General features: G+C 39.7%; 1 protein-coding gene across 3 annotated transcripts; it reads left to right on the forward strand.

The window, feature by feature from the left end:
• The first annotated feature begins 6 nt into the window (after window positions 1–6).
• On the forward strand, window positions 7–11,896 carry SDHD (succinate dehydrogenase complex subunit D). Of its 3 annotated transcripts, XR_006193400.1 has the most exons (5): window positions 37–170; window positions 3,528–3,644; window positions 5,053–5,197; window positions 9,993–10,262; window positions 11,619–11,896. XR_006193400.1 is itself a non-coding variant. In XM_042904006.1 (4 exons), the coding sequence occupies exons 1-4, from the start codon at window positions 119–121 to the stop codon at window positions 10,156–10,158; spliced, it is 480 nt and encodes a 159-aa protein (XP_042759940.1). In that variant the 5' UTR covers window positions 37–118; the 3' UTR covers window positions 10,159–10,962. The 3 variants fall into 3 exon arrangements, 2 of the variants coding, with proteins under 2 accessions (XP_042759941.1, XP_042759940.1); XM_042904006.1 differs by lacking the exon at window positions 11,619–11,896 and having other exon boundaries at window positions 9,993–10,962; XM_042904007.1 differs by lacking the exons at window positions 5,053–5,197; window positions 11,619–11,896 and having other exon boundaries at window positions 7–170; window positions 9,993–10,967.
• The last annotated feature ends 15,306 nt before the right edge of the window (window positions 11,897–27,202 follow it).

A 27,202-nucleotide genomic window follows, 5' to 3' on the forward strand; every position in this document is an offset into this window, starting at 1 on the left:
CCGACTTCCGGTTCACCCGGCATTTTCCTGTTTCTTGTTTTCTTTCGTTGTCGAGGGGTGGGAGTAATTGAGGGACTGCTTCCGGGTTGCTGGGTGACCTTGAACCTTCGGGAGAAAGATGGCGAGTCTCTGGCGGCTGGGTGTCCTGTGTGGTGCGCAAGGAGGCCGAGGTGAGGGGTCCTGGCAGCCGGAGGTTCTTAGTACAGTCTCCAGCCAGGGAAGGGAGTGCGGTGAGGATTTGCCTCCAGGCGACGAGGCCTCTTGAGCAGGGAATCTCTCCATTCCGTTTGCCCATCTGGTTTCTGTCGAAACCATGGCGGTAATCACTGTTGCCTACGCGCCCAGACGTTCTCCCGAGCGCGTTATCACTCCCGCTCAGGGCTGACGTGGGGATGGATAATCTGAAAGAGAGCTCCTGGAAGTTACGGTCCTGCTGAAGCTTTTCATAAGAGTTCTGTTTTTTCTCCCCATACAATGTCCGTAGAATGCACCCACCCTGCATTGGAAAAGTGTGTTAGGCTCTAAGTCCCAATGCCTGGTCTTGCCCATTTACCCGGAGTTGGCATAGGGGTCGGGAGATCAACTTGATAATCATTCACCTGGGCATTTGTATTCAACCAGACACTGTAGTAGGATTGGGATACAGATGTGAATAAAACATAGTTCCCGCCCTCGCAGAGTTTTCATTTTTATACGGAAAACACACGTAAGCATAACTTAACATAAAGCACAAACTGTTGTACTGTACATAAATTACTATGGTAGTCCAGAGGAAGAACATATTTAGCTGTATGTTTTGGAAAGGTTACCCTCTCTTGGTTCCTGAAGGAAGTGTGTCCTATTTGAGTCTTGAGGATAAGGAAGGCCACAGGACGAAGGACATTACAGTTGGAACTACTGGAATGAGCTAAAGTAATGATGAAGGTGTAGGAATGTGAAGTAGGAGAGTATATAAACTAGATATTAGTGCATGAAACTGAAGGTGAGGAATGAGAGATGAATCTGGAAATCAAATCATGGAAGAACTTGTCTTGATAAGGAGTGTGCATTTACCTGCTCTGAAGGGGACCATTGAAAGATTTGACATAGAGTTGCAGTTTAAATCGATCGCTTGAGTAACACTGTGGTAGATGGCCATCATAGGAGATGGGACCGGCTAGGACACACGTCAGGGAGATGAGATAGGACACTGTTGGAGTAGTACAAACAAAGAGCAGATTATCTCAAGAAATGTTAAGGAGATACATCAGTATGATTTGGTGATGGACAATTTAGGGAGGGAAATTTTACATGACTTGCAGATTTTTGGTTTAGGTTAAAGAGTGGCTGGGATGTTATTAAATAAAGTGGCGAACAAGCAAATGGAAGCAAATGGTTGAGAAAGTGAGTTGAAGGATGAATGTAATTTTTGGCATGGTGAGTTTGAGGATCATGTAGGATATCTCAGGGGAGAGACCCAGGAGGCACTGACACTTCTGAAACTCTGGAGAGATAGCAGGGTTGCAGATACAGAATTGGGTGTCATCAGCTTATGGGTAGAATAAGCTGAGTGGACAGAACGGCCAAGGGTGGTCTTAAGACATGAGGAGAGCAATGGGCAGATGATAGAAAGTTGGGAAAACATTAAGAGTGAATGTAGGAGGAGTTTGATATAGGATGTCAGACAATCAAAGGGAGGACTAGAAGAGAGTTCATCAGAACAGAAGAGAGGAAAGGTCCAATAGGGTGGAGATTAAAGGGTGTTTGTTGGATGTGATCACATGGAGACCATTGGCAACTTAAAGCAGTTTTAGTAGGGATGACAATAAGTTTCAGAGTTGAAGAATGATAGGGAAGTGAATAAGTGGAGGTGATTTAGCCAACACTTTAAAGAAGCATAATTGGAAGAGCCAAATTATGGGAAGAGCTCAAATGTCCATCAACTGATGAATGGATAAAGAAGCAGTGGCATATATATATACAATGAAATAGTACTTGGCAATGAAAAAGAATGAAATTTTGCCATTTGCAACAGTGTGGATGGAACTGGAGGGTATTATGCTAAGTGAAATAAGTCAGTCAGAGAAAGACATATATGTTTTCACTCATATATGGAACTTGAGAAACTTAACAGAGGACCATGGGGGAAGGGAAGGAAAAAAATAGTTACAAACTGAGATACAGTACAGAGAACAAACCGAGGGTTGATGGGGGAGGGGAAAATGTGGGATGGGCATTGAGGAGGGCACTTGTTGGGATGAGCACTGGGTGTTGGATGTAAGCAATGAATCATGAGAATCTACCCTCGAAACCAAGAGCGCGCTGTATACTCTGTATATTATCTAACTTGACAATAAATTATATTTAAAAAAAAATAAAGAAGCATAGTTGGAAATGGCCAATAGGAAGGAAGGAGAGGTGAAAGACACAGGAGAGAAATTACCTCTTATTGAGTAATTATGACATTCTGGGAATTATGCTAAGCACCTTTCATATATTAATTTTCAGTGGAGTATTATGAAGTAAGGGCTACTATTTTCATTTTACAGATAAGGACATTTAGACTTAGAGAGGCTGTTTAACTTAATTGTTCATCACCTCACAGCTAGTAAGTGGTGGCATTGCATGAACTAGGTCTAGTTTTTAACCAAGAGACAGGATCAAAAAGGGGACAGAACGGGATAGGTTCAAGAGTACAAGTGTAGGGGTGCCTGAGTGGCTCAGTCGGTTAAGCGTCCAACTTAGGCTCAGGTCATGATCTCGTTAGTGAGTTCAGCCCCACATTGAGCTCTTTGCTGAGGGCACAGACCCTGCTTGGGATTCTCTGTCCCCCCTCCTCTCTGCCTCTCTCTCTCTTAAAATAAATAAAACATTTTAAAAAATTAGAAAGGAGTACAAGTGGAGAAACTGATCTTGAAAAGGAAGATGGTAATAGATGTACTTCCTAAATTAGACTGAATTCCTTGAGGACAAAGACTGTCTTGTCTCTTGCTCCAATGAAGAGGATGCTTTTACCTGCAGTAAATGTTTGTTGGATGAACAGATGAATAAATGGAAAGAGAAAGGAACTATAATTTACTATTTATTTATTTAAAGTTTATTTTGAGAGAGAGTGCGCATGCGAGCAGGTGGGGGGTGGAGAGAGAGAGAGAGAGAGAGAGAGAGAGAGAGTGCGAGCAAGCAGGCTCCACACTGCTAGAACAGAGCCCCATATGGGGCTTGAACCCATGAATCGTGAGATCATGACCTGAGTCAAAATCAAGAGTCAGACCCTCAACCAACTGAGCCACACAGGTGCCCTGTAATTTACTTTATAAAATTGGTAAGAGTGAAGCCCTTTTACATAAGTGGTTCATTGATTTTTCAATCTTTCAATGGCTACTTAGTCTGACTTCATAGTAATCCAGGGAAATATATACTGTCCTCATTTTACAAATGAGTTGTTATCCCCTGTTTGGAGTAAATAGCTTGCTTATGGTCATTTAGAAAGTCTGTTATTCCTGTTAAAGGAGAAATGTTTATGACCTCCCTTATATCTCTTTCCTCAGCTCTGTTTCTCCGAATTCCAGTAGTCAGACCTGCTTACGTCTCAGCATTTCTCCAGGACCAACCTACCCCAGGACAGTGTAGAACACAGCACATTCACCTGTCACCCAACCACCATGGTACGTTTTTTTTTTTTTTCTTTCATTGCTGCTGCTTTTTGGGCTCTTTTCATCTTTGTCTTGGGTAATTTTCATGCCTTTGGCAGGACTTGCTATCTGTGGAGTGGAATTCTTATGTCCAACTCTGTCAGATGAAGACCTGTTTAGCCTGCACCTTGGGACAGACAATGCCACAATGGTTGAAGGATGCCATTTACACTGAAAGAGAACGCTTCTGGTCTAAGTCTATGAAAATTTCAGTTTTTTTAAAGGAAATAGTTTTGTAGGAAGAGTCTATAAAATATAGTCACTCTTATTTAGCTGATAGAGAGGAACCATATACAAGTAATTTAGTATAGTAGACAATTTAAAAAGTCATACATATTTATAGCTGTTAACTGAATTATTTTTATTTAGGTTGATACTAAAATCACATGGCATTTTTGGGGTGAATATTATGGAAAACCTGTAAGTGAATAGTAAGTCAACTATTTCCAGTTTTAGAGTCTGGAAAGATCTGTATTTTATAGAGATAAAGATTCCTCTTGATTCTTAAGTCAATAACTTATGTACAGTTGCATCTGAATTATGAGAAATTAGGCAAGTATAGTTTTTCTGCTTTTTAGAGTTATTTTGTCTTGGAAAATTCTTTGTTTAGTTCAGTTAAATTTAGCAGAGTGGTTTTAATTTAAAGTGCATGGGACTGAAAGCAAGCCCTTGAAGTTTTAAACATGGTTTTTAATGTATGCGTCCATGTGCATTTTTCTGGGGAATATCTCTGTCCTTTTATTAGATTCCCAAAGAGATCTGTAACCAAAAAAGATAGAGGCTCCCGAAGAAATGTTTAAAGCCCATTTTGTTTTTCACTTATTTAAAAGAAGTTTTCATGTTCATGTTCATACCTGTTTTGGACTATTTATAAGTAATGGGACAGAAGAAGGACCATAATCCTAAAAGTTCACATCAGAACTTTTTGAATTGGCTGGTTTGGTTTTTTTGGGGGGAGGATTTTTAGTATTACCTTCAAATTCTAAAAATTAGAATGTGTAAATAAAAGAGTAATGTTTTAAAGGAATTCCTCTGCTGGTATTAACTTACATTCGTAAAGTATCTGCCCATTACACTAAAGCCCAAGGTTGGTGGTTCTGCAAAGGTAGTTCATCCATCTTCTGGCCTGTCAGCAAATTGGATCAGTCTTCTAATGCATTTAAATAGGCACTGTGACACCTCGAGCTAAAGAGCGTCAAAGAAGGGAGATAGCATCTTTCTCATTTACCTTCTTTATCTTACTCTCTTTATGCTCAGTTAAGTCTCATATGCATACTATTTGCCATTCTGTCAGCTGGGTTATTTTGTGGCAAATACTGAATGTGAGATATGTGTGTTTTCCCCTTTCAACTCTTACAAATCTGGTCCCTCCTTTTTATAGCTAGTTCCAAGGCTTCATCTCTCCACTGGACTGGTGAGAGGGTGGTCAGTGTTTTGCTCCTGGGCCTAATTCCAGCTGCTTATTTGAATCCCAGCTCTGCGATGGACTACTCCTTGGCTGCAGCCCTCACGCTCCATAGTCACTGGCAAGTACAGCAGACCCTTCAGTGTTACGTTGCTAAGTTTATTTGCTGTGAGCTTGTCTGTTACTGCAGATGAGGGAGAAGTTGATTGAGATAATCAGACCTGTAGACAACTTTAAAACCTATAAAGTATTTGTATGCCCAGATTTGTGTATCTGCCTGCCTATTTGATGTCTTCTCTTCCATGTCTAATAGGCATTTTGAATATAGCATGTTATAAAACTGAGTTCGTGGACTCCCCAGATCTCTTCCTCTAGCACTCTTGCCGATCTGAATTAATGGCATTTGCACTCTTCTAATTGTTCATGCCTGAAACCTGGTCATCATCTTTGGTTTCAGTAGTAGTCACCTAACTGGTCCTCCTTCTGTCTATTCCCAACACAGCAGTCTCAGTGATCCTTTTAAAATATTAAGTCAGATGAAGACATTCTCCTTCTCAAAACACTTTGCAGTCTTTTAACCTTCCTCAGACCAAAAGTCAGAATTCTCATGATGGTCTACCGACCCAGTGTAGTCTGGCTCTCTTTCTTCCTGAATTTCCAGCTACTCTCTCTGTCATTCACACCGGCTTTCATGATAATTCTTGGACACTCCAGGGACACTCCAGGCCTCAAGGCTCTACTTTGCTTCTGCCTGACACGCTCTTTCTCTAGTTACATGGCTTATTCCTCATTTCCTTCACATCTGAACTGTCACCTTCTCAATGAAGCCTTCTCTAACCACTTATTCACAATTACAGTGTCCTTCCCAGTATGTCTTATCCCTCTCCCCTGTTTTATTTTTCTCAGTAGTGCTTATTACCTTCTACTATACTGTATCATCTATTTATCGTTTTGTGTATTCCTTGTTTCCCCTCATTAGAATGAAAGCACTGATACAGAAAATTACAAGAATCACATCCATGGCAAAAAAAAAAAAAAAGAATCACATCCATGGCTTAATGAATTATTGCAAGGGTAATGCTGCCCAGGTCAAGAAATTGAACGTTGCCACCTACTCCAGAAGCTTCTTCCTTGTGTTCTACCTCAGTCATAACTGTTCAGCATCCTCCCAACCAGGAACCATTATCCTGGTTTTTATAGTAATCACTCCCTTACATTTTAGTGTGGTTTTATCACTCAGTTGTGCGTCCTTAGACACTGTAGTTAAGTGTTGCCCATTTTAAAAAAAGAAAACAGGCTTTTGGCTGTTTTTGTTTGTTGTTATATATATTTAATGCCTAGAGCAGTCCCTGACACGCAGTAAGTAAATATTTATTGAATGAGTGAATTCCCAGCTTCTATTTATTTTATCCAGTGTAGTTTGTTAGACTTTCTAAGTTAATGAACCCTCTGAAAAGTTTGTAAATAACAGTTGGGATCTTTGAGTTCATTTTATGTTGTTTTATAAGGACAACATGATATTGTGGGCAGGGGAAGCATTTTTGGGTTGTTAGAACTGAAAGGACTTGGGAATATCTTAACCAACCCTGTTATTTTACAGATGTGGACACTAAACCCCGGGGAAGGTTAAGTGATCTATCAGAATGATTTTGTAGATTAGTGTTACAAGGGATTTTGTTTACCTAATTTTCTAGGGATGGTCAGGGGAATTACCCTTTAATCTACAGACCTTTCAAAATACAGGATTCCATTGCATATGAAATATTAGATCACAAGTACAGGAATATTTCTCTAATATGTGGTTCTTGGCAGGAGATCCATCTAAATCAACGAAAAGTCAGATTAAGAATTCTAACATAATATATTTATATATATTTTTTATTCTATTCTCCAGTTACCTTACTAATTCTTCCTTCTCTCTCTCTCTCTCTCTCTCTCTCTCTCTCTCTCTCTTTCTCTCTCTCTTTCTCTCTTTCTCTCTCTCTCTCTGTCTCTTTCTCTCACACACACACACACACACATACACACAGGATGACTTAAAAGAATGTCTATAATTGTGCATTAATTCCTCAGCATCCGTTCTCTTTTAATCCACATTAATTGGGCTTTTATCCTAACTACATGACTGAAGTCATTCTTACCAATATCCCCCAAAACCTTCATTTTTCCAAATCCAGCTGTCTGTTCTCGGTCTTCCTCTTACTTGAACTCTCAGCACCGTTCAACTTAATTGGCCATCCCCTCCTTAAATAATTTTTTTTGGCTCTGTAGACCCTGTGCCCACCATTTTCCTCCACCTCACTAGCTGCACCTTCTCAGTCTCTGATGCCAGCTTCTCCCCTTGTCTGACCTGTGAACGAGAAAGCCCTGAATCCTGGGCTCAGTTTTCCTTTCTTAATTTCTCTAATTTCCTGAGGCGAGCTCAGATCTGACCTCTTCTTGATCTGCAGTCCTGTGATTCCACTTGTCTAACCAGTGGAGTCCATTTGAATGTGTAATAGTCACCTCAAATTTAACATTGCCAAAGCCACTCTTGTCCGCCCCAAATCTCTCTTGATTTTCCCTTTAAGCTGCCTCCTTTCCTGTTCTTCCCTAACTCAATTAAATCATAGTTGCTCAAGCCAAAAATCCTAGGAGTTATTGCAGATACTTCTTTTTGTCTTATCCCACATCCAGTCCATCGGATCTTTCTGTTTGTTCCCTCTTTAAAACATAGCCTGTGTGAATTGTCACTTCACACCATCTCCCCCGTCACCAGCCTAGGTTGAGCCAACAATCTTGCCGAGGCTACTTTATTTGCCTCCTAACTGGTTTTCTGTTTCTGTTCTTGCCCTCTCTTCTGCTGCCTGCACTCTCCATTCACCATACTGCAGCCAAGGTGGTCTTTTTTAAAAGAAAAATTACATCTCTTTATAGGAGATACACAAATGGCTCATAAGCAACATGAAAAAATGCTCAACACCATTTTTTATTAGAGAAATGCAAATCACAACCACAATGAGCTGCCACTTCATACTTAATAGGATGGCTGTAATCAAAAAGATGGGCGATGACAAGTGTTTCAAGGATGTGGAGAAGTTGGGAGTCCTCCTATGCTGGGAATTTAAGAAGTTGGAGCCGCTTTGGAAAACAGTTTGGCAGTTCTAACAAAAAGTTAGAGTCACCATATAACTCATCGATTCCACTTTTATGTGTACATCCCTCAAAATTGAAAACATATCCTCACACAAAAACTTGAATAGTAATATTCATACAGTGTAATTTACAATAGCCAAAAAGCAAAAACAATCCAAGTACATGCCACAATGTTGATGAACCTTGAAAATGTGAAGTGAAAGAAACTTGACACAAAAGGCCACATGTTGTATGATTTCATTTATATAAAATGTACATAATAGGCAAGTCTGTAGAAATAGAAAACAAGTTAGTTGTTGAATAATGAGCTCATGGATGCAGGGTTTCTTTTTGGGGTGATGAGAATTAAATAGTGATGATGTTGCACAACTTTGTGAATACACTACAAACCAGTGAAGTGTACACAAAAAAGGGTTAATTTTATGGGGCGTGCCTGGCTGGGGCAGTGGGTAGAGCCTGGTACCTGATGTCAGGGTCGTGAGTTCAAGCTCCACATTGGGCATAGTGCTTGCTCACTTTAAAAAGTGTTAATTTTATGGTATGTGAATTATATCTCACTAAAGCTGTTATTAAAAAAGTAAAATTAGGGGCGTCTGGGTGGCTCAGTCGGTTGAGCGTCCGACTTCGGCTCAGGTCGTGATCTCGCGGTCTGTGAGTTCGAGCCCCGCGTCAGGCTCTGTGCTGACAGCGCAGAGCCTGGAGCCTGTTTCAGATTCTGTGTCTCCCTCTCTCTCTGCCCCTCCCCCATTCATGCTCTGTCATGTCTCTGTCTCAAAATAAATAAACGTTAAAAAAATAAAATAAATAAAAAAATAAATTAAAAAAAAGTAAAATTAGGTCGCTCCTTACTTAGGTTACTCCCTACTTAAAAACACGTCTGTGGTGTCCCATTACATTTCATATGAAATTCAGACTTTTTTTTTTTTTTAAGATTTTTATTTTTAAGTAATCCCTGTACCCTATGTGAGGGTCGAACTCACAACCCCGAGATCAAGAGTCATGTGCTCCATGGACTGAGCCAGCCAGTCATCCCTGAAATAATAAACTTTTATTATGACCTTCAGGGCCCTAATGTGATCTGCCTTTCCGTTATGATCTGGTCCTCCAGTCACACTAATCTTTTTACTATTCCTCAAAGATGCCAAGGTCATTGTCACTTCTGTTTGGAACGTTCTTCTCATTCAGGTCATCCTTTCTAAAATATTTTCTCATAGCACATACATATTTATTTTCTCCTTCACTAGAATCTGTTCCATAAAGCCAAGGATGCTGTCTTATTTGCTGTTCTTTCAACATCTATAACAGGTTTTGGCACATAATATCTGCTTCATAAATTTTTTTTAATTAATGAAAAATTCTATAGAGCATTTGTTTTAAAGTTTATTTGTTTGTTTATTTATTTATTTATTTATTTATTTATTTATTAATTAATTATTAATCTCTACACCCAGTGTGGGACTTGAACTGTGATCAAAGAGTCACACGCTTCTCCGACTGACCTAGGCCGGTGCCCCTGGAGCATTTGTTTTAATTAAACAAACAAATAACAACCAAGATTTTGTATATAGAGTGGCAGTTAACTACTGTCTTTGATAGAAGTAACTCTAGAAAATTGAATCTGAAGAATAGAGATGTCTTTATTATATTACTGGGAAATTCTTGATTCCTTCATTTTGGTTTATGATTCTTTGACCTTGAGTTGTACTTTGAACCTGATAATTATTGTTTTGCAGTCAATTTAGCTGTTTGGCTTTCTTTTGTACTGTTATTTTTTTCTTTAGGGGCCTTGGACAAGTGGTTACTGACTACGTTCATGGAGATGCTTTGCAGAAAACCGCCAAGGCAGGAGTTTTGGCCCTGTCAGCTTTAACCTTTGCTGGGCTGTGTTATTTCAACTATCATGATGTGGGCATCTGCAAAGCTGTTGCCATGCTGTGGAAGCTCTGACCTTTTTGACTTAATACCACGAGAATTGATTGTACACCTCTTTGCCTCTGCTCTGTCATGCCATTGAACTCACAATAAGGAGGAAATAACAGATAAGTCCATTGGTGAGACAAACCTCTTCTCCTAATCGCCTGGTTATTTTTAGAATTTAGTCTTTGAGGAAAAGGTTTGAGAGAAATTGTATCCAAGTAATTTGGGGACTGAGTTCCTTGTTCTGGTGAGTTTATGGGGTTGTCTCCCAGCTTCTCACAAGACTCAGCATAACTAAACATTGCACATGAGCTTTTGCCTGTTAGCTTTTCAAATTCTTAAAGGGAATTCAGCTTTATTACTATCAATACCTGATCAAACGTCTATGTTTGTCCTGGGAATGATGGTGAAAGGGAAAGACTGTTCATTCACAAGTAAAGACTTTGCAGAAAATTAGTCAGTGTTTAATTTTTGAAAACTTCCCTCTCTGTAATACCAGTTATTAATGGTTACATGTCCTAGGGAAATTTTAAAGTTAGGAAATCCTGCTCTTTGACATTACTCATTTCTAAAGCTTGGGAGGAGGAGCCTGGAGAGCTTCTGAGTGTAGAAAAATTCCATGTAGGGAAGAGGTACCCTTATAGATGTATCAAAATATTACAGATTCTGAACTGAGACTTAATCCTCAAATGTGTTTATTTTACTTGTCCTAATGTTCTACAAATATAAAACTGTAAGTAATAAATTGTTATTTTCCCACTGTAGGAATCTCTAATGTGAAAATGTATTCTATGAAATAAAGTTTTTTTAAAAATAAAATGCTATATAATAAAAATGTATTGTAGTCTTTTATGTATTAACTGTCCATAGTTTTATTCAGTAGTACTTGGTGTCTTTTGCATATATAGCACCAAAATAGGACTATTTAAGTTTCCTTCTAGGGCTTAGCAGTGACGTAAATTACAAAGTACTGTGATACAAAAAAGACTCATATGTAAGAGACAGAAATACATTGAGTATGAGTGGTTTGGTATAAGAGGAGTGTTAAAATACATTTGACCTTCGAACAGCAGTTGCACGGGTCCAGTTAATATGTGGATTTTTTCAATGTATACAGTATAGTACTGTAAATGTATTTCTTCTTTGGGGTTTTTATATTTTTTTCTAGCTTTATGGTAAATACAGCATATAAATCTTATAACATAAAAAAATGCATGCTAATTAACTGTCTAGGTTATCAGTAAGACTTTTGGTCACTGGTAGGCTGTTAGTAGTTCAGTTTTTGGGGAGTCACACAGATTTCTGACTGTGTAAGGTGTCAGTGTCCCTAACCCCCTTGTCACTTAAGGGTCAACTGTAGTAGGATTTAGAATGATGTTCCAGATCATGATGTTCTGCAAATGCCAACCTTCGGTGTTTAAATTATATTCTGTATGCAGTTAGTTTGGTCTGAAGGGTGAGTGTAAGGCATGATGGTTTGTTTCTCGTAGCAACATAGTAGAGCTGGCACTGGGCGCATTTCCCTGAGGACCTTACTGCGCAGCTGAGGCAAGCTATGGAAGCGCGGCTGGCTAGAAGGGTAAGTGTGTTCACGAATGTCTGTACTAGGGGTTATAGGTAAGCTCCCCTTAATGTGCTAACAGCCTTGTCAGAGACTCAGATGTGTATTAAGGGTTTAGGAAGAGGCGATTAATTCTCTTTTGGGGGTCGCTTAAATGTTTGCAAGGGCACGATGCCTGAATACCAGTGGTTCACCAGGGACTGTTGGTGGAGGACCTATCTGCCTTGGCAGGGAGAAATAAAATATTAGTAATAATATTACTAATGAAATAGTAATAAAGCTTACATTGTTTAGAATTGGTGTTCTTGGGGCACCTGGATGGCTCAGTCGGCTAAGCATTTGACTTTGGCTCAGGTCGTGATCTCACAGTTTGTGCATTTGAGCCCTGCATCGGGTTCTCTACTGTCAGCATAGAGCCCGCTTTGGATCCTCTGTCCCTGTCTCTCTCCGCCCTGCCCCATTCTTACACGAGCTTTCTCTTTCTCAAAAATAAATAAACATTTAAAAAAAAAAAAATTGCTGGTTCATGATGATCATAAAAAACAGACTGACCTTTATTCGGTTTTATTGTTGGCCTTAAGTTCTCTGTAGACAATAATTCCCCCTTCGTGTCATTCCTCTCTTCCCCCTCCCCTCGCCCCCGGAACAGTACTGTAAAATAGAATTTTCCATATAGTTGAAATGGGGAGGGCCGGAATTGGAGAATATCACCAACACCATCACACCACAGTTTGGGTCTGGAGAGGTGTCTAATGCTAATAAGCTTCATTAGATGGTGAGTGAGAAGTCAGAGGGTTAGGCTGGTTGGGTACTGCCTGCCCTAAGGTCCCAGCTGAGCTGTTGCTGTGGCAGATCCTTGGGTTGCTATGAGCTGCTGGCGCAGCAGGTGAAAATGAGGCAGGGCCTGTTGCAGTAGGTTTCTGAGGGTAAGTAGGACCTCGTCACAACTGTGTTTCAGAGAGAACTGGGGTGACGTGAGGAAGGCTGACAAACTAGATGCAGAAGGACGTGTATGAGGATAGAGGAAGAAAGGGCCTGTACTCTGATGGCAGCAGCGGGACATAGGAGTCAGTTGTAAAGGTATTGTAGAAATGAAATACATTTATCTGACAGGTATTAAGTACCTCATGTAATGTGTACCATGGATAAAGAGGTGAGTCCTCTGACTTTAAAAAGAGTTCATAGTCTAATCCGGACAACAGATAAGTGATGGCAGTACACTGTGGTAAGTGCAATAACAGTTAAGCACATCAAGCAGTGATATAACAAAGGGCACACTAAGAATTTGCTTGCAAGTTTCCTGGAAGATTCTTGACCTGGTTTCTGAAAGATAAAGAGCTGACAAGTAGCCACGGAAGCTGGGGTGAATTGTGAGGGCCTCTAGAGGGTAGACCAAGCAGAAGTGCACACAAGCTGCGGAGGGGCTAAGAGAGAGAGACAGGGAAGGAGGCAGAGGATCCGAAGTGGGCTCTGTGCAGACAACAGAGAGCCTGATGCGGGTCTCAAACTCGTGAACCATGAGATCATGACCTGAGCTGAAGTTGGATGCTTAACCGACTGAGCCACCTAGGCGCCCCGGTCAGATGTTTATTTTAAATAGGTTTTGCTGGCAGCTATGTGAAGTACACATTTGAGGGAGGTAAGCATGGAAATGTTAATGTTGTTTCAGTGATGCAGAAAAGAAATGATGAAAGTCAGCTGGAATGAAGAAGAGAACACATTTAAAAGGTATTTAGAAGTTAGAACCAATAAGTTCTACTGGGGTGTGGAAGATCAAGAGAAGAGGGAGGGTATGCTCAATTTCTTTGTTGAAAATAGGTGGATGGGAAGTGGTCATTAATTTCTGGAGGAGAATTAGATACGATAGTGGAGGGATAGGTCGCTCCCAAAGTTTTGGTATATCTAGGAAGACTTTATGACCTCTTTTTTTTTTTTAATTTATTTTTTTTTTGGTAATCTGTACGCTCAATGTAGGGCTCGAATTCACGACCCCGAGATGAAGAGTCGAATACTTCTCCAACTTAGCCGGCCAGACACCCCAGAATTTATAGACCTCTATTTTTGGCAATATGGCAGACTAAATTATAGAAATTATTTTGCTAATGCACCTAAGATGCACCTAAGAATGTTAACAATAAGAACACCTTTTAAAACGTGATTCAGCTTGCCAAAGGAAATACTCTCAAGCCAGAACAAAGTCTGCATGCATTTAAAGAGGTGGGCTGAGGGCATCCTGTGCCCCGGGATCATTTAGTAATCTCAGGTGGCCTAGAGCTCTAGGTTTAAGAAGACAACCAAGAGGCCAGGAGCAAAGCTCTGGGCTCAAATTGGAGTTTGATTGGTGATTCCCTAAAACCAGGAACCATGAAGAGTTTTACCCTCAAAGTAAGGGTGAATTAGGAATACAATTTTTACCTCAAAAAGCAGAGAGCATAGAAACTTGTCTGACTTGCCTTGTTCTGATTGGAGGAAAACATATTTCTGAGAGTGTGTGGCCCACGGCCAGTCCTTAGGCCAGTTTGTGGCCTGAGTTTATATGATTTGCACCTTTGAAAAGACTGTATGCTGCTAATATAACATTTACTTGGGTTGGTAGTTCCCCAGATGCCTGGTAGGAAGTAAACAAATTTTCACTGGAGGAAGGTTTCTCCCAACACAAGCCTCAAAAATTCCCAGTAAGTTCTAATGAATGTGAACTTCCAGCTAAAGATCACAATATATACAGGAGACAGCCTGAACAAGAATCAGCACAGATAAAACAGAAACGTAGGCACAAAGAATTCAGACTCTGGCAAAAGTTTTCAGACACAGAATATAAACAAAATGAGATGGAAGTCTGAGTACAAGTCACTTTGGAGAAAGTGGCCCTACCCCTGATGTTCTTGATCCATATAATCTTGAAAAGTAGATGTCTACTTAGGAAAGTCCTCTGTTCCTTTAGAGTCTTTATAGGTGGATGTCAGGGTCAGTCAGTGGGTCTGGATATCCTGGTGATGAGATCCTAAGCACTTGTACACTACAGTGGGGAACATGTATCCATGGCTGTGGGCCTTGAGCTTAAGACCTCTGTGTGAGGTTCAAAGTACCTGAAATGGTCACTTCCAGTGTGGTTCCAAGGCCGACTTTTATGGGTATCTCTTCTAATAAGTCTGGTTTTCTAGCTGTATATCATGCCAGTGGCGGGGGTGGGGGGGGCACAAAGTGTCTGATGATCTGCCTTTCAGAAAAATAGCTTTTATGTTGGGTATACGGACTGCGTATATGAGATTCACTTTTTTAAAAAAGTAACAATTACAACATACCACAAATGGAATCTTTTAGAGGGTGAGTCAAGCCCAACCTCATGGGGTCTTTCTATAACAGTTTCATAGGAGAGTTTATAGAGATTTTAAAATACAAATTGCAGTGTCATTAGACCTAGACATAAAACTTAAAACTGAGGAAAGTTTCAGTCTAATCAGAAAAGTTAGAAACCATTATTTAAAAGTACCCAAAGGATTATGATTTGGTCAGCTGACTTAATCCATTTATAAATGTTCAAGTGGTTTTTAATGTGGCCATTTCTTCATATATTTTCTAGATTATAATTAAAATGGGTAAAATTTTGTCACTTGTTGAGCCTCCTAGGTAAAAATGACTAATATTTTTTTACAGTTTGAAACAATTTTTTCCTGTAATTTGGGTTGTTACTATTATTATTCTCTTCAGCATAAATATTATCAGCCTGGAGGTAGTTTGGGAATTACCAAATGATACAAATAGCCTTGACAAAGCAAATGTCTTTCCCACTCCTCCCCCTCCCCCCCCCCCCGCCATACACACACACACACACACACACACACACACACAGTGAGGGCAGTGTTACACTTTAGTCCTTATACAGAAATCGGATTGAACAACTGTCTTTATAATACTCTGGTAATGGATAGAAAGGGATCTTTGCATGGTAGTAAGCTTTATAGTATTAATTTCAGTATGGACTTCATTCATAATAAAGGAAACTTTCTTCAGGTGTCGTCAATAAAAAAATAATTTCAATTTTTGTTTGAATTGTCTGAGGAGGTTAGAAAACTCTTGATTGCACAGTCAGTGCTGAAATTTCCAGCTCTAAATGCTGATCCATAGACAGTATGAACATTAATCCTTAATTTTTCAGCAAGAATGAGATGTTGCTTGCAAAATATTCCAAAACAATATTTTAGAAGTTACAGCATGTTTAGCACAAGGTATATACCTTGATTCTTTCTAAGTTGTGAGTCATCATCAAAGGGCAATATATCAGGGTTGTCCGGAATAACATCAGTCAAATCAGGACTGGGTGTACTTAGAGTTTGACAGCTATTGAACAATACTAGAATTACTCTTTATCAGGAAGGGAAAGAAAGACAGCTAGAAGTTGACTGGAGCAGAATTTAATAATTATAAAGGAAGCAGGGGCACCTGGGTGGCTCAGTTGGTTAAGCATCTGACTTTCTCTCTGGTCATGATCTCATGGTTCGTGAATTTGAGCCCCGCATGAGGCTCTGTGCTGACAGCTCAGAGCCTGGAGACTGCTTCGGATTCTGTGTCTCCCTCTCTGTCTGCCTCTCCCCCGCTCATGCTCTCTGTCTCAAAAATAAATAAACATTAAAAAATTTTTAAAAATTTATAAAGGAAGCAGACAACGAAATAATACTATGGAAGGTAATGAAATGATATGATTCCTATTTTGGAGTAAGCATCACTAAAACACAATCCTGTGTTTCATAGTTAGGAAGACCCAAAGTTAGATATTATTATGAGAGGTTATTAAAGAAAGAAAGGAACACCTGATGAACATGTGTATCCCTTGGGTAGAGCTCTGGAACATTTTAAGTTCAGGACATGTAGTGTTTTAGCTGATCAAGATAGGAGGGGCCCCTGGGTGGCTCAGTCGGTTAAGTGTCTGACTCTTGATTTTGGCTCAGGTCATGATCTCATGGTTTGTGAGTTTGAGCCCTGTGTTGGGCTCTGCGCTGACAGCGTGGAGTCTGCTTGGGATTCTGCCTCTCCTCACTGCTCATGGGTACTCTTTCTCTTTCTCTCTCAAAATAAATAAACATTAAAAAAAAAAAAAAAAAAGATATGAGGAATACCAAGCATACCTAATTGTTTTTCGTATTTCTCCTTTCATGAAGTAAGAAAATTGTAGCTACCTGGGATATTCCCAAGAACATTTACATATAAAGGCTTAATAATTCTGTTATTCTGAATTTAAGCCTTGTGCTTAAGAAATGAAAATTGTTAGAGAAAATTAGTTATTAATAGGCATAACTCATAGATACTTAAATGCAAGGAAACATCTTGCTTTAGAGTGATGATATATACATACAACAGCTTTCTTAGAAGTGAGGAACTTTTGCTAAGAGTGATTGAAGAGAATGACAAAGGCACAAAAGCTTTAAAGATCTATCTTATTCTACATATGTCTTCATATGTATATGGTTACACATATGCAAATACACAAATAGGTAATAGATTTAAAGCTTTTGTCTTTAGCTTTAAAATGTAATTAATCTTCTGAAATCATTGTTGCACCATATGCTAACTAACTTGGATGTAAATTAAAAAGTTAAAAAAATATTTTTTAAATAAAAAAATAAAATGTAATTAATCTTAGCATGTTAGGTAACCACATATCTTACTGAATTTTCTACCTTTGATACATAGACAAAATATGGCCATTTGTTTTCAAATTTATATATTCTTTTATTGCATCTACTATATCTACTATAGTTTTGATCATCCATATTAGGTTAATCTTTAACCACAGCAATAAGTTTCAATTTCCTTAAAGACAGAAAACTAGAGGACAGGTGACTAAGAGCTGATGTACAGAGTACCTCAGTAAACACTAACATCACCCAAGGGCATAAGGGTATTCTTTTTTTTTAATTTAATTTAATTTTTAAATGTTTCTTTATTTTTGGGAGAAAGAAAGGGCAAGCAGGGGAGGGGCAGAGAGAGAGGGAGACAAAGAATCCAAAGGAGGCTCCAGGCTCTGAGCTGTCAGCACAGACCCTGATGCGGCCCTCAAACCTATGAACCGTGAAATCATGACCTAAGCTGAAGTCTGACGCTTAACCAACTGAGCCACCCAGGTGCCCCCACAGAAACTATATTTAAAGATTGATCTTATTCTTTAGTAGTCCCATGCCTTAATGGTTTGGGTTGGTTTTTGGGCTAACATGGTTCATTAAGGAGGTGTGCATAACTCAGTGAAGGTGATAGAGTTGGCATCTGTCTTGATGTAATCTAACAGTCCAAGCAATGTGACTTAAAGGAATAATTTTAGTAGAATGTTCTTTATCGTTTTAAGTCTTCCTCCCAAAGCACAAACATTGTTAAGAACATTTAACCTTAAAGTTAAGATGTATTTCTACATCTTAATTAAAAACAATGGTTTTTTAAACAAGTGGTTTTAAACAAATGGTTTTTTTAAACAAATGGTTATTACAGTTTGATTCCAATTTTGTTTAGAAAATTGTGTGTGTGTGTGTGTGTGTGCCATACTACTAACAGTAGTTATATATTTTTGTAATGTTTGTTTTTTGACGATGAACATATATTCCAATCAAAAAGATTGATTAACAAATAAAACAACAGTGCGTAGTTTGTATTTTATCATTCTGCTGGTGTTGGCCTCTTCTTGCTCTGCATTCTTTGATGAAATTAGCTGGGTGGGCTTCGGTAGTGAGTAGACATAGGCTGGTGATCTCAAATCTCGTTGTCAGACTGAAGAGTGTTGTTACCTGGAGCCTTCATCCTCATTCTCCAAAAAATGTGTTCACTTCTCCAGTGAACATTTGAGCGCTGGGAATGGACATGGACCCAAGTATGTTGCTACTGTATGAAATTGTAAATGATGATGCAAAAGAGGGGGAAAATGTGTTGTATAACCACAACTGAGAGAATGAGGCCAACGTGCAAAGTCTTCTGATAACATTAGTTACATGAACATTTTGTTGTTGTTCTGAGCATGCATTGGACTGGGAAATGCAGATGTAAGCCCAAGTTTGGGGGCAAAGATTGAGGGGAGCTGAATTGTTCTGCAAAATAGAATTTGAAGTTCCCAGAACTAATCCAGGAAGGGAATTAGGAAAGAGGAGGTATCAGAGGGACAGATGAGAAAAGAGGTGGCAAGATGGAGGGAGACCGGGATCTCTGGGACCAGAGGAATATAGTAGCCAGTGAAAACAGTGCCTGATTTGTGCAGTGACCCCAAAATGGACAAGGGTGTCCATGTACAATTTGAAGATTTTTTTTTTTGGCATTTTGACACTATAACTCATTCTTTTATCCCTCATGAATTTTCACTAATGCCTACTATATCTTGCAAGAGTGTTGAGTGTTTTGTTTTATTTTAGAAATTGTATCAAGAGTAAATTTCTTTCAGGGTCAAAGCAGTAGCCTTATTGGAAAGCACATGGTAGATGCCAAGATGATCCACAGACTGTACCATGTACCAATTCACTGGGGGAAGGAGCTTGGAGCCAGAAGTGACCATAAGAATATACGCCTCCTAGGAATTTCCAGAATCTTTGGGGTAGGGAGTGGGGACTTGGAGTTTCTACATTGCATATAATATTGGAGCTCAAGAAAATCCAGGCTACACTATGCAAATCTCCTGTCCATTCAGGCGTAGCCTTGTGCATTGAGTTTTTCCCTCACTTACAAGGTGTGATTTGATTTAGCTCCTAGACCTAGCCTACTTACACTTGGTGTTCTCTCCTGTCTGACCTTACCTTACAACTCGATTTACTCTTACCTACAACTCGATTTACTCTTCTAGTCTAGAGAAAACACATAATGCATTATCTCAGCAAAGTCCTACCTACTGGACAGGATGGTTATAAAGATTTTAAAGGATGTTAAAATACTCAGAACATTTAAAAATCCTGTACCAATATAATCTTCCATTACTGTGTTGCTGTTTTTATTTCTAATGATGATGATAGTAAACAGCAAATGGTACCTGTAATTACATACCAGGGACACTGCTGCTTTTCTCATTTCATACTCATGGCATCTCTGTGTGCATCCCTACGAGAGAGGAAGTATTTTCATCTCCCTTTTAGAGGTGATGACAAATACCCAGAGCTGGGAATTAAACACAGATCCACCTGACTCCAAAACTAGCCTTTTAATAGGTTGAGTGTCATTTTTAATGGATAGTCTTACAGATTAACTAAGTGTTGTCTTAGAAAATGAATCAGTGAGAAATCTATATAAACAACCCTATAGAAAAATGAGCAAGAGTAATAGACACGTGGCTTTTAAGTCCATGGAAATAGCAACATCTTTGCTTATAATAATTAAAACCTCACTTAGGTACCATAGCACTTATGTGATTACTAAAGATGAGAAAGCTTAATAACACAATGGGTGATGTTACTGTGTAGCAGGCAGAAAAGGAGGAACCATGGAGAAAACAAATGGGCTTGCTGAGGATCCCATGAGAAAGAGGAGGTGGAGTCCTTCCCATCCTATCTGGTTCTGCTCCACATTTATGTAAATATTCATGGGAAAGGGAGAATTCCTGCACCCCAGGATTTGAGAGTCTGGTGGGGTGGGGGGACCTTAGGTAAGTGAAAGTCTGTGATTCAAACTGTGAAGGGCTATAATATATGAATAAGTTCACAGGTAAATCCGAGAAGAAAGAATGGAGAAAGGGATTTTCCCACACGGTGTTTTCAAGTTTTAATGCAGAAAAGGATTGGTTAAAAGCAAAAGTCCCAGTCCAGCCCTTTGGAAGATACACTAATAGTTGTAGTGAAAGTGAAGAGAAGCTTCTGGTCAGAAGAAACTGAGTAGTGGTGTGTGGTCGCGAGGTGGATAATCAATCAGAGGCTAAAGTAAAAATGTTATCATACTGATCGAATTGGCTAATACCTCTACTAAATGTTGAGCAGTAGCAGATGTAGCTGACATCTTTGCTTTGCTCCTAACCCTAAGGGAAATGTCACTAGTATCTCTAGAATTTCCCTCATTGAATAATATGGTAGAGGGATTAAGGTGTGCCCTTGTTGTTATGAGCACTGGCTGATGTATGGAATTGTTGAGTCGCTCACTGCATCATGCACCTGAAACCAATATAACACTGTATGTTGACTATATTGGAATTAAGGTGAAATTAAATAAAGTAAAATAAAACAAACAAACAAACAAATAAATAAATGTTACCATACTTCGGCATCTCCTGTCCCCGAGGCTCTGAACGGCCTTCCCTATCTTCTCTGCCAGCTCTTCCTCAGCCTCTTCTTCATGCCTACCTGCTCTAGAACTGGGGACGGAGTCGTCACCAGTGTCTTTTCATCTTTTTTTTCTTTTGCCTTTTTATTTCTTTTATTAACGTATTTATTTAATTGAGTAGAGAGTTTTTTAATATTCCATTTTGATTTAATTTGGTTATATAGTTTTCTTTTATTCACTCAGAAGATACCTACTTATCATTTAAATAGCTCTTCTCCCTTCTTCTGGAAACATAAGTAAGCTCTTTCACAAATTGGACTTCAGTATCAGCCTCATGGCTGTGAAACCGCTCTCTGGGAGACCCTTTAGAAGGATGCCAAAGCAAAAGAACGGACTCCCTAAATGAAATTCACATTTATTACAGTTTAGAAATCTTTAGAATCTTTAGAAATGTACAATCCAGACCTGTTTTACTTACCCAGCTGGATTGTGACACTTTTAAGGGCTGGCATCATGTCTCAGCTGCCTTTGTATTCGCACCCCTGGTGCATGCTAAGTAGGCGGGAGAAAAGTTGTTGAATGAACGAAGGACTCATGGCTTCCGTGGCCTCTTTTTCATCAGCAAGTGAGCAAGCGCGCCTGTGTGGAAGGAGGTGTTATACACAGAACAGATGCATGGTGTGGCTAGTGAACCATGTATAGATGCTCAACAAAACTGTGATGCTCTAAATAAATATTTCTTGGCAGGAACAGCTGCTTCTGACAAAACAAAACAAAACAAAACAAACCAGACATTAAAACAAAACAAAGAAGCTAGACATCATGGCCAAAGAATGCAGAAAGGTGAAATGGTGTGTGCCCAACTCTTAATTTATAAAAATGACGGAGTGGAAATACAGAGAAGTCATTGCCATGGAAAGAAAAGTTGCACTAGAAGGGAAAGACCTGCCATGCCTCGCAGGGCCACAGGGGGAAGCCCCAGTGTTAGTCAGGAGACAGCAGCAAGGGTATGCATAGGGCACAGCCATTGTTACACTTTCTAAGGAAAGGCAGGGCCAGGAAAGGCTAGCAGTTGAATACTGGATAGTTTGAGTAATTCCAGCAGGCCTTGGGGCATAGGGCCCCCTCTGCATGTCTGGTTTCTGGCCCTCGGATGATTCAGGGCAGGGCAAATCTTGGCCTTGTGTGTGAGAGCTAGACCTAACAGGATGTGTTTGGGAACATGGGCTTGGGTTAGGTTGGTTTATATAGGAACAAGGGACTCATCTGAAAGTTGTTCGCTGTGTTAGGAATTAGCTAGCCTTGAAAGGCAGTCTCTACTCAGCCAGCAAGGCTCCCCAGGGATGTCAAAACATTGTAAAATATAGAAAATTTAAAAAATAGGATTATTAGGGCACCTGGGAGGCTCATTCATTTTGACCATCTGGCTTTGGCTGAGGTCATGGTCTCGGGGTTCATGGGTTCAAGCACCACGCTGACAGTAAGGAGCCTACTTGGGATTCTGTCTCTCTGCTCCTCTCCCACCTGCGTGCTCTCTCTCTCTGTCTCTCTCTCTGTCTCTCTCTCTCTCTCTCTCTTTCTCTCTCTCTCAAAATAAATAAATAAACTTAAAAAAATAGGATTAGTACATGAGGCTCAGGAGCTTAAAAGAAATGTGATGGCAAAGAAGTATATGACTGAGAAATTTAATCTATCCCCATTTACACAGTACCACTTTAGGTCTTGTATAAAATCTATGTATTAACTTGGGAAGCATGGCCCTCTTCACTTTATTTTAGACTTGTCTGGCCTCTCTATGTTTTAGGGTTAATAAGTTTTATCATTTTTGTCTGAGTAGCTTTTATTACCTAAATGCGATTATTCCCACTATACTCCTTCTTACTGTTATAAATAGGATTTTTCAAAATTATGTTTTCTTACACAACTCATTTATTGAAGTGAAATTAGTATTTTTGCAGATGTATGCAGTGAGTTGCAGTTTTGCAGAATTCATGATCTTTAACATCTCTAGTTTTAAAAACTTCTGCTATAAAAATTAAAATGTATACAGGTCCCCATCACCCACCTTCTACAATTATCAAAATTTTGCTTATCTTTTGTCTTCTGCTTTTCTACTATACATTCACGTTTTCTTCAGTTTTACATAAAATGCCCATCCATTTCCTACAGTTTTGTTGTTGTTGTTTGTTTTCTCTGAAGCTTCTGAATCTCTGGAATACTTTTTCCTTTCTCTTGCTTTATTGTTTTGGTCTGTTCTAGTAGTTTCCGTGCTGCCTTTTTTTTTCTCTGTTTTCAACTTGGAACAGAGTGATAATCTGTTTAGATTTAGGTTGTTTTTTTTTTTTAGTGTTTGTTACCAAGCAGAGTGAGTGAGGATTTCCTGTGGTTTTGATTTCTGTCCAATGGCTTGATGGTCAGACCCTCCCTTAAAATATGTTACCTGGGGGCACCTGGGTGGCTCAGTCGATTGAGCATCCGACTTCTGGTTTCGGCTCAGGTCCTGATCTCATGACTGAGGCCATCAGTGAGGAGCCTGCTTGGGATTCCCTCCCCCTCTCTTTTTGCCCTCCCCCGCTCATGCTCTTTCTTTCTCTCAAAGTAATTGAAAACAAAAGTGTGATCTGGAGGGCAGACTGGTATGCACGTGTCTGGGCCTCTTTCCCAGTTCCTGACAGCTTTGTCTTTGTGCGCTTCTTGGCCTGCTGACAGTGCATCTCCCTCTTACTGCTGTTGCCGGCTTGTCTGTCAGTCTCAGCTAATCGAAGACATGAGGAATTGGGGTTTGTAAAAATATGCTGTCCCACTAAGGTTTTCTTACTTCCTCCCCTAACTCCAAATCACACCTGCTTCCTCCCCTAACTCCAGGTTATACCAGGGTTATACTCAAGGACTAGTTTCCCCAAACTTTCTACCCAGTTTATCATCATCATCATCATCATCATCATTTGAGATTCATGTGATTTAAATGCAAATACAACAAAGCAAAAATAAAAAAAAATAGTTACAGGTTTGGTTTTTTGTTTTTTTTTTTTTCTCTTTTGGTGGGGGGAGGAGCAACTTTGGGTGGAGGGAGACTGTGGACCCAGAGGCAAGAACGCTGCTCCTTCCAGCGGGAAGAAAGGGATTTTGTTTCTAGAAGATGTCAGGATTAGCTTATCCAAATCTTTCCTGTGCTATCTCAATATTTTACCATTACAAAGTTGTTATTATTGTTTATAATACCATACACTTTAAAGGAAATTCAGGGGCGCCTGGGTGGCGCAGTCGGTTAAGCGTCCGACTTCAGCCAGGTCACGATCTCGCGGTCCGTGAGTTCGAGCCCCGCGTCAGGCTCTGGGCTGATGGCTCGGAGCCTGGAGCCTGTTTCCGATTCTGTGTCTCCCTCTCTCTCTGCCCCTCCCCCGTTCATGCTCTGTCTCTCTCTCTGTCCCAAAAATAAATAAAAAATGTTGAAAAAAAAATTTTTTTTAAATAAAGGAAATTCAGATGCTGTGAATAAAGAAGGAAGTGGCACTTTCTATTACCTACCAATTCTCCTGCTTCAGGTCTGAATATTCTTCCCCTAAAGCAGGTGGATGGGACTAATGGCTGACCCGAAATTAATGGTGCCTCCTGAACTACAACTCAACCGTGTCAGAGGCCCTGTGAGTTTGTGGCCAGGGCACCAGTTCCCCAACCCTAAACTATGACTGTCACTGGCTCCTCTCCCTCAAGGCTGTTACAACAGAATTAGAGGCTTATTTGTCACTGGTGGATTTCTTCCTATGACTTAGAGACTTGGGGGGATTCGATAACTTTTAATTTAGCTTCTTTGTCTTAGGTAAAGAGTTAGGAATATCCAAACATTCTTCTGGCCAGATCAGGGTCTAACCTCTACTGATTATCTCCCCCTTAGGTGTTCATGTTAACCCAAATATACTCAACATCTCACCTAAACACAATCAATATGATCTCATTTTTTTTTTCTGTAAGGCAAGAGGATCCTGACAGTATTGTCCGGAAAATATTTCTTGACTGACCCATATTTTTTGTTCTCCCTCATTCCCACTCCCAGGATAAAAGAAGGGCAAACAAATTTTCAAACAATCTCCTGCAGAGACATTGCCCAGTTGTTTTTCTTTTAATTAGGTATAGAACCTGAGTTTCTAAGTTGGTGAACACATGGTACAGAGATATTAAATTTTAGTTTTTGGTATCCCCTACTTCTCTCTCTTCATATCAATTCATTTTTCATTTTTATATTTTGGTCATCCAAAATGCTTTAGCACCTGATTTTCTGTACTGTGTAACTCTAAGAATGTTACCTAAAACATTAATTGACATGACATTAATCTTGCTTATATTTATTTATTTTTTAAAAGTATTTTTAGGGGCATTTGGGTGGCTCAGTCTGTTAAACGTCCAGCCTCGGCTCAGGTCATGATCTCAGGGTGCACGAGTTCCAGCCCCACATCGGGCTCTCTGCTGTGCGCGTAGAGCCTGCTTCAGATCCTCTGTCCCTCTCTTTCTCTCTGCCCCTCCCCTGCTTGTGCACTCTCTCTGTCTCTCAAAAATAAATAAAAGCTTCAAAAATGTATTTTTAGTATTTCTTTTTTTTTAAGTGTATTTATTTATTTTGAGAGAGACAGAGACAGTGTGAGTGGGGGAGCGGCAGAGACACGGAGAGAAAGAATCCCAAGGAGGCTCTGCGCCATTAACACATTCCTTATTCATAATTGTCATTCTTCATTTATGTAGTGCTTTACACTTTGCAAAGAGATTTCACGTACATCATTATTATTCATTCACTCATATATTAAAAAATATCTAAATATTGGGGCACCTGGGTGGTTCAGTTGGTTAAATGTCCGACATCAGCTCAGGTCATGCATGATCTCATGGTTCGTGGGTTTGAGCCCTGCATTGGGCTCCCCAGTGACAGCTCAAGAGCCTGGAAACTGCTTCAGATTCTGTGTCTCCCTCTCTCTCTGCCCCCCTCCTGCTTGTGCTCTCTCTCTGTCTCTCAAAAATAAATAAACTTTAAAAAAAATTTAAAACAAAAAAATCTAAATATCTATGTATGTACCAGGCACTGTGGCTGGGCCCTGGGAATATAAAATGAAAAAGACATAGCTCCTGATCTCCAGGAGTTTATAAGCTCAATGAGGATGCACATAAGACAATAGACAGGATGTGATACTCAAAAGTAAACTTCTAATAATGGTTTGGTTTTTATTTTTATTTATTATTATTTTTTAAATGTTTATTTATTTTTGAGAGAGACAGAGTGAGCATGTGTGCACGGGAGTGGGGGAGGGACAGAGAGAGAGGGAGAGAGAGAATCCCAAGCAGGCTCTGCACTGTCAGCATGGAGCCCATGTGGGGCTCAAACTCACAAACCATGAGATCGTGACCTGAGCCAGAATCAAGAGTTAGATGCTCAACTGACTTAGTCACCCAGGCACCCTAATAAATGGGTTGGTTTTTAAATAGGTTTTTTTTTTAACTGGGAAGTATATATATTGACTAGTGGACCCCAGAATTTTGACAGTTTTATTGTGTCTCTGTGTATATGTATGTGAATGTATAAAAACTGAATAAATTAGCATTTTGGTTTATAAATTAGTGTCTTAAAAGCACAGCCAGAACTTAATCTCTACCGGTTAACTGGACAAGTGTAAGGATCTGATCCTGAAACCTGAAGCCCATTTCCACGACCCCATATAATCCTACTAAGGCTCAGACAAACGGAGGAGCCCAGCCTGGTCAGTCAGCTGCCCCCTCTTTATTTCTGAACAATGGTGGTCAAGAATGCCAGACTATTAAAGGATTCCTGTAAAAAGTAAAACTTTTTTTTTCTTTGCTGGCATTCATGTTGTAACACACACATAAGGAATTAAGCTTCTTCCCATGTTGCTTTGTAACTTTGGCATCATTCAAAGTGGAAATGGATTCTGATGGCGTAAGTTATTTCCTGGCTGATAAACATCTTAAATAGAGAAGTGAGTCAGCAGAGCCCATGAAACTTATGAACCAAGGCCAGTCACAGGGGTAAAAGAGCTGCTTAATCTCAATATAATGTTCTCTTCAGGTCATTTCCCGTGAAACTGAGTGGAAATCCCCACACCTCTTGCTCAATTTGGCATCTGCAAGTTAAGGCAATAGTCCACTGGCATTACTGTGGTGATAGCTGTAGCTATTTGAATAATCACAGTACTTAATCCACTTTATTTTTATTTTAAAAAATTTTTTATGTTTATTTATTTTTGAAAGAGAGAGAGTGACAGACTGTGAGCGGGGGAAGGGCTGAGAGAGAGGGAGACA

This window comes from Panthera leo, chromosome D1 (genome assembly GCF_018350215.1).
Source record: "Panthera leo isolate Ple1 chromosome D1, P.leo_Ple1_pat1.1, whole genome shotgun sequence".
Lineage (NCBI taxonomy): Eukaryota > Metazoa > Chordata > Mammalia > Carnivora > Felidae > Panthera > Panthera leo.

What these genes read in the sequence shown, in the direction of transcription:
- SDHD (XM_042904006.1), top strand. Translation starts at nt 119, where the DNA reads ATGGCGAGTCTCTGGCGGCTGGGTGTCCTGTGTGGTGCGCAAGGAGGC. An exon ending in TGGTGCGCAAGGAGGCCGAG is followed by an intron (nt 171 to 3,527) that starts GTGAGGGGTCCT and finishes CTCTTTCCTCAG; the next exon opens with CTCTGTTTCTCCGAATTCCA. An exon ending in CCTGTCACCCAACCACCATG is followed by an intron (nt 3,645 to 5,052) that starts GTACGTTTTTTT and finishes TCCTTTTTATAG; the next exon opens with CTAGTTCCAAGGCTTCATCT.